This window comes from Triturus cristatus, chromosome 9 (genome assembly GCF_964204655.1).
Source record: "Triturus cristatus chromosome 9, aTriCri1.1, whole genome shotgun sequence".
Lineage (NCBI taxonomy): Eukaryota > Metazoa > Chordata > Amphibia > Caudata > Salamandridae > Triturus > Triturus cristatus.
The window spans coordinates 51764012-51771428 of record NC_140592.1 but is presented as its reverse complement, the minus strand read 5'-3'; the positions used below and the strand labels follow the sequence as shown (position 1 = coordinate 51771428).

The 7417-nt window shown below is 43.9% G+C and overlaps 1 protein-coding gene across 1 annotated transcript; it reads right to left on the bottom strand.

Moving 5' to 3' along the window:
- Window positions 1-444: 444 nt before the first annotated feature.
- Window positions 445-5210, bottom strand: LOC146797373 (histone H2A type 2-B). Its single transcript, XM_085624376.1, has 2 exons — window positions 5071-5210; window positions 445-3849 (listed from the first exon to the last, which is right to left on the bottom strand). Exon 2 carries the CDS (start codon window positions 3801-3803, stop codon window positions 3423-3425), a length of 381 nt encoding a protein of 126 aa, XP_085480502.1. The 5' UTR covers window positions 3804-3849; window positions 5071-5210; the 3' UTR covers window positions 445-3422.
- Window positions 5211-7417: the final 2207 nt, after the last annotated feature.

The window sequence follows — 7417 nt, the reverse complement described above, 5'->3', positions numbered from 1 at the left end:
CTGAAGCACACTGCACAGGCATGGCAACCCACAGCCAACCGGCCCAGCTCTGCCTCATGCCCAACTTTGCCTCATGCCCAACTCTGATCTAATTCCGTCCACCCTGTGCAGATGAAATGCCCCATCAGCATCAAATTCTGCAGTCTAGATGGGAGTTGATGCAGAACTGGGCAGTGGTCCTAGACACCTATGGAATGTGGCCAGGGGGCAGGGCAACCTAAACGAAGAGGGGCGAGGAAGCAAGGGCAGTTCGAAATGACACAAGTCGCCATGACAAGAGGAGTTACACTAAAAGGGTCCCCCAGTCTTCAGAAATTGCAGTACACCTATCAAGAAACCGCCAGACACCATAGCAAGCGTTAGTCAAAAGTACTCGAAGAAAATCATGAACATGAGTAATCAAGCATTGGTCAGTGCAAGTAAGTCATGAAAGATTAAACACAATCAGGAGGAGGACCCAAAGAGTACTTTATTTTATATAAAGCAAAGACCAGAATAATTCACAAGAACAGTGCATGTCGGTGTGTTTCTTCTAAAGTGCAAATCCTAATTCTAAATACAAGTTAACAGTTTGCAGCGTTATCATCCAGCTGTTTCACCCAAACAAATGGTACTAGAAACCAAAGTATTTTCAATATGACGGTTCAAAAACACTTATAGAAAATAATAACAATTTTGCTTGTGTGTACAGAGAATACAACAGCACGTGTCAAAAGTAAGGCACAGAAATTTATTATTTCCAATAACGGGAGTTATTTCAAAGTTTTCCTATTGTTTATACAAAGGGAACATATAAAACACAGTAAAAGCAACAAATGTGAGTATTTTAATGTTATCACTTATGGAAGAGTGCAGCCAGCGGAGACTTTAAAAAGGTGCTCAAGGTTCCTGCCAGCTTTCCTCCCTCTTACCCAGTAAAGTATCCCAACCATGAACGGACTGCATGTCCTGCGGGATATTTTGTGGGTCACCATTCACAAGAACTTTACTGCAGGCTTTTCTTTGCCTTCTATGCTTAAATGTTAATAACAGGAACGGCTCGTGCAGGTAAGAGCAGTGGGGCGGGGCGGGTGGGGGGACTCGAAAGACGAGGGAAAATGAAATAAATATTTAATTTTCCCTCATCGTCGTTTGTCGAGTTCCGCCCCACCACTCTTACATGCACGGGCCGTTCCTGATCAATACTATACTGTGGTGGAATTCAAAAACCAGGAACCTTGCACACAGTTGCATGAATAAAGGTTTGCAATACGAAATGTTTGCAACGAAACGTTGGTATGTTAGAGAATTTATGTAGAAAAAGATAACATTCTTATTGCGTTCACAGGAGGTTATTGACACCCATCAACTCTAACTTTATACTTGTGCATTGATATTGCAGCAAGACAGATAGCCTCTTGAGAAACTGTATTTGCAAACTTGATCCAGCCCGTTTATCTTTCAAACTACAGTTACTTGATCTGACATTGAACCACAAGATGTTATCTCTAGGTGTTCTGAAAGCAGTTTGTACTCAAAGATCAAACGAACAGACTAGATTGTTGATGCCAATCACGAAGGCTGGCGTTTGAACCGATGCACAAATGCCTTTTCCCTGTCCTGTGATCACGTAGTGAGGTGTGATGCTACACTTCTGATGAACAGCTATCTTTTCTTTTAATTACATTCCAAGCAACGTTCACTGAGGATGTAAAATTCCATCACAAACAAGAATGACTTTGAACTACTTTCTGATGCCAATAAACCTGATGGACACTAAAATAGACATGACATTTAAGGCTTGTTGGCCTGTTTTCAGTTTGTGTTGACAACATATTTCGACAGATGTCAGGCAGCGGCTGTCACTCAGACCCTAAAATTAGAAGTCCACATCACCAGTGAGATACAAAGTGCCTGTACTCCTCCTGGACAGACTGTGCAACAGCTTATGCCCCGTACTGCTGCCTTACTTCATTAGCAGGCATCAGTACGCAAAATGCCACAGCTCCACTCCACCCTTTTAGACCACATTTGGTTTGCCACTGCCACTCAGCTGTTGCCTACAGAATTCAACTCAAATCGCCAGGGCTACGTTTTGGAAACCTTCTTACTTATGCATAACAAGAGTTTTGTTCGAAGAAAATACATTTGTTGCATAAAGATGTCAGTGAAACACAAGAATCTGCTGCCCACAAACACCAGGATTGACTGTTGCACCTGCATGCTTTCAAACGAATCTATGTAGTGACCCAAGTCATGTGAGCAAACAAGTGTTCACGCCTACAGTATTAAATTCAAATTGCCAGGTTGTCCTTTTCTTAAAAAGGGACACCTCTCATTATATGGTAATGTCAATCCTAGGTACACAGCAAAAGCCTCCATAGCTCTTCCAGCTGGCCTGTGTCTGCCTCCTACGGAGAGGCCGGAGCGGGCCAGCTCACAACCCTGGTACTCCCCACCACAATCTATTGAGCAGTTCCTAGGGTGAGGCTGTCAAGATTGAGGGCCATATGTAGGTAATTTCTATTTACAGATTCCTAAATACCGAATTTTACCGATTCGGTATTTAAGAATCGGTAAATAGAATGTAGGTAAACAATCGGTAAATTTTACAGATTCGGTAATATTCGTTATTACCGATTCGGTATTTACTGAATCGGTAATAAGGAATACCTTCCCATTCATTCCTATGGGCCTGGAGGCCCATAGGAATGAATGGGAAGCCATTCACTATTACCGATTCGGTAAATACCGAATCGGTAATAGGGGGAGCATATTCAAGGGTGGCAGGGTGTCACATTGACACCCTGTTGCACCCCTGAATCGTGCATGTGTGCACATGTGGCACACATACATGTCTGCCACATGGTACTTTTAAAATAGCACAAAATTGCTTTTTAAAAGGTATTCGGTATTTACCAACTTGTAGTTGGTGGTAAATAACGAATCCGTAAACCAAAAATTCACTCACTTGAGTGCTCCCTACATAGGATTTAAGGATTCGGTAATTTACTGATTCCTTAAATTAAGGAATCGGTATTTTACCATTATTTGTCAATGGAAGCTTGTGCTGCGGGCCTTTTCCGCCCCCGCACCAGCTTCCATTGACAAATGATGTTTGTGACTGCCCTATGGGCGGTCGCATCCTAATCCAGCGTAAACAAAAAAACGTAAACATTTTGTTTACAGAAAATGTATACAACAGCTCCAAATCGACAGAAACACTTCAGATATACGTCTTCCTCTGATTAAGAATGACTATCTGACCAATGTGTCAGGGGGGTTCACATTAAAAAACACAGAAGAATTTAGTTTACGTATTCATTATAGCATTCCACGCTGGAATTTTTTTTATTATTTCTCCCCAGAAATGCAATTTCCTATTCTAACTGTCAGTTGCCTTAGGATAGGCAGGTGTCTTGTGAGGTCTTTTGGCTTCTGCCCTACTTTTTGGATGCTTGGATCTTCTTGGGTAACAACACAGCCTGGATGTTGGGTAGAACACCTCCCTGTGCAATAGTCACCCCACCCAGCAGCTTGTTGAGTTCTTCATCATTACGGATGGCGAGCTGCAAGTGTCGAGGGATAATGCGGGTCTTCTTATTGTCGCGCGCAGCGTTCCCCGCCAGTTCCAGGATTTCAGCTGAGAGATACTCCAATACAGCGGCCAGATACACAGGGGCTCCGGCCCCAACACGCTCGGCATAATTCCCCTTTCTCAGCAGCCTATGAACACGTCCTACTGGAAACTGGAGTCCAGCCCGCGAGGAGCGAGACTTGGCCTTAGCTCGAACTTTACCCCCAGATTTTCCACGACTAGACATGGCAGGAGATAGATTGCTCCTCACGTAAACGTTAACTTGTTTTAGCCTGGAGAAAAAAAAACACAAGATTAAGACAATCACTGACTGCTTTAAAGAGATACAAATAAGTTTGTCAATCTGCTAATCCAATTTCAGGTATTACCCACAAACAACAACCTCTTACCACTTGCCAAATTTGAAAATACCAAGACGAGATGAGAAACTACCAGGGGTACTAATAGCCTGGGGAATTATGGTACAGGAACCGACAACCACTCCCCAGACCTTGCAAGTAGATCCAGGGGAGGGAGGGCAGCGAGGCACACAGACCTCACATAGCCAGGAAGGACAAGCCATTGGTACGCAACAAGACTCCTAGGTACTGAATTTCAGCATTTGGAAGGTTTCTTTTTCATAGAAAACGTATAATATCCAATAACATATTTAACTCCGTTGGATAGAAGCTGGTGGGGGGAGGGAGGTTTAGGGGTGTTTATTCTCAGTTATTATCTACAAGTTTGGAGTTTAACAAAGACTGGAATTCCTAATAATATAATAAATAACGAATATAATACTACAGATAACGTGATATGTAAAAACCACTATGTAATGTTTCATTCTATTTGGTAATATGATGAAACAATAAAGAAATTCCAACAAAAAAAAACCATAATCATTCTGGCACATAGTCAGTGTGGCCTCGTGACACACTGTATATGGCCTCACAAACATATTTGTAGCCCGAAAGAGGATTACATTACCAAAATGGATGCAGTCTGAAAGAACCAGGATATTTTCTCATAAATAACCAGTCACCGACAAAATACTATTTCTCACCAGAGACCATTCCATTCAACTACCCTGAAGTTGAATGGAATGTTGAAAACATACTGCACTGTACAAGTAACAAACCAGTGCTTAGATGTATTTTATGGTGTTAGTCAATGTAATCACACACGACCTGAAATATATGGAGCGATAAACACATTTGTATTGTAAATACCAACAGAAAAAATGCGATAGAAGTGAAAAAAAGAATATTTACGGAAAATACAGGGCAAATTAGTACTTAAAATATCTATAGCCATAGGGAGCGGTCATTTGTCCCTGTACCACCGACCTTAGTTTCTAACTTACAAACTCCCAACACAACACTCTGCAGTAATAAGAAACCAACGAAAAATAATGAAAATGACAAGTCGTGCGAGGTGTGAGAGTCAGTGCTGGAAGAATGATAGGTCTCCGTGGAAAGAAGAATGAAGAGCGACAGAAGCGCGTGCACCCTTACCCCGGAGCCTGCGAGTGACAGCTGCGGTGCGTCGGGCGCTCTCGGCCGGGCTCTGTGCTGCTCCGGGGGGCGACGGCTGCAGCCTCTCTCTCGCTGTCCTCAACTGGCGCTCAGTGCCGCCTGCGCCCCCGCAGCCGCAGTGATACCCATGGGAGGCTTTGTGACGCACCCCTATAAATACCCCAGCCAAACCTTGACCCTGATTGGCCGATAAGCCTGCACCTCCGCTGTCTGGTTGGATGACACCCTGATCTCGTATTTGCATACGCGCCCCTCCCTTATGACGACACGGGTTTTTGCTCAGGGGGCCGCTGATGACTGGGTGATTGAGGCCAGCAGGGTTGGTCAGCGGGTCTTGGATGGGGAGGGGAAGTGAGGTCAGGCAGGAGGATGTCATGGATGGTCTGTGGTTGACCTCTAGCTTCTGGTAGCCTTTATGAGAACACTGAGGGGTCTGGAGTGGGGTATAAGTTAGGAGAGGCAAGTGAGATAAGAGCAGAGCCGGTGATGTCAGCCACCCTCCACTTACAGTTCAAGAACCCCCAGTGAAGGGGTACCATGAAGGCAAGGTGGAAGGTAGTTGGGCAGTAGGGCAGGATGAGGTTTGTCTGGGAAGGTGGAAAGCTGAAGTGAAGTTCTGACTCATAAAGTAGCGCAGAGGGTTAGTGTGCCTGCTGCAAAGCACACGACCACGCAGATCACAGAAGTGCATATAAATAGGTCAGTGGATTACTTCTTTTGTCAGAGAGATCCTTTTGTTGCTTGCAGTTTATAGGTTAAAATCGTAATATAGAACAGTGAGCTATTAACTGTCATCTAAGAGCTGAATGCAGTCTGCAAGTTATAGGTTAGAGAGTTATATTTTTTCCCCGGTTTCATTATCCTAATGTTGTAAAAAAGGGTTCGTTTGTGTAGAACTCAATTCTTATTAGTAAAGACAACACCCAACCATGGTGTTATGTTTTAAATTGAGTTTATGCTTCACCATTCCAAGCACTCTTAAACTATCCTGCCTACCAGTATGGATGACATGCGACTCCTACACCTTGTAGCCCTCTGTCTACTGCAACATTTCCTATACACTGATTTGCACACGTATGATTCACTGTTTCTGTGTAATCCGTGTGTGATTCATAGTGCTCTGACACCATACAATGGTACGAGTGGCGCTATAAAACAAAAATGTATGTGAGAGAGAGGTTTTAGAGGCTTAAGGGGCAATGTTAAAGGGGGGTGGTGAGGGAATCCGCAGAGGATGTCATTGGGGGCGTAAACAAACGTTGTCACACTGGGCCACCAGCGCTAAAGCTGACCCTCCTGTTTGTAGGTGTTTTGGGAAAGTATTGTAATTTCATTTTCATTGGAATTTCTTCCATGTGGAATTGTAAATCAGGCAAAGTTCCATATTGGAGGAAGCCAGAGGCTCTAAAAATTCACATTTTCCCCCTGGGAAAAATATATTTTCTTGTGGAGAAACAAATTCCATATGTAAAAAAAAAACACAACACTCTGGCTAGTTCACAAAGTCTAATGTGGTTTAATGCAAAAGAGGCAACCAGCAAGCTGAAAAATGCAAGCAATTGCTGCTTCCACGGACCCGAGCTTCCGCCCTTAATCATATGGAGCATATCATGCTAAAATCTATACATTAGGTTATCCTATTGATTTAATGTTTCTCAGTACAAATGACTGGAAGTTGGAACATGTCACCTGGCATGTTACTAATACTGATATTTGAATGAGCCGCTGCCATGATCTCAGTGGTGGGCGGTGACCCTCAACAGGGAGGGGCGTCGAGCCGAGAGCCACACCCACTGACAGGCTCCGTAATAAATAACAACGCTTTTAGGCTCAAATGCCACAGCTCTCAATCACGGCTTGTTAACAGATTTTATAACGGGCTGCGACTGAGGGCTCTGCACTTGAGGCTGAAGGCAATGAGAGTTTCTCACAGTGCCTGTCAGTGGGCCAAACAGATAAAAATTAAATTAAATAATGTACTTACCCACGCTTCCTCATGCTCCGTGTTGTCTTGAATGCAGTCAGCACGAGTCCTCCTGGAGCCTCAGCCAACTCCCTTCTACGAATCCGACCGCTGCTCTCATGCTGCTGATAATATTAAGCAGCATGAGAGCAGCGCCATGATTGGGTGGATGCAAAAACAACAGTTGATGGACAGAATGCGGAACAATGTCATACATTCACCCCACTACAGAGATCTGGGCCTAAATCCATCTTTTATTTGCTCACCATGCCATTCCAGTTTGAACCCAGCCATATGCAAATCAGTCTTGACCCTGTGCCTCATGGGAACAGTCCAGCCCGAACTACCAAGCCAGGTGGGTGG

Bases quoted from the DNA above. Each gene is read 5' to 3' on its own strand.
- LOC146797373 (XM_085624376.1), bottom strand. From the start codon at position 3,803: ATGTCTAGTCGTGGAAAATCTGGGGGTAAAGTTCGAGCTAAGGCCAAG.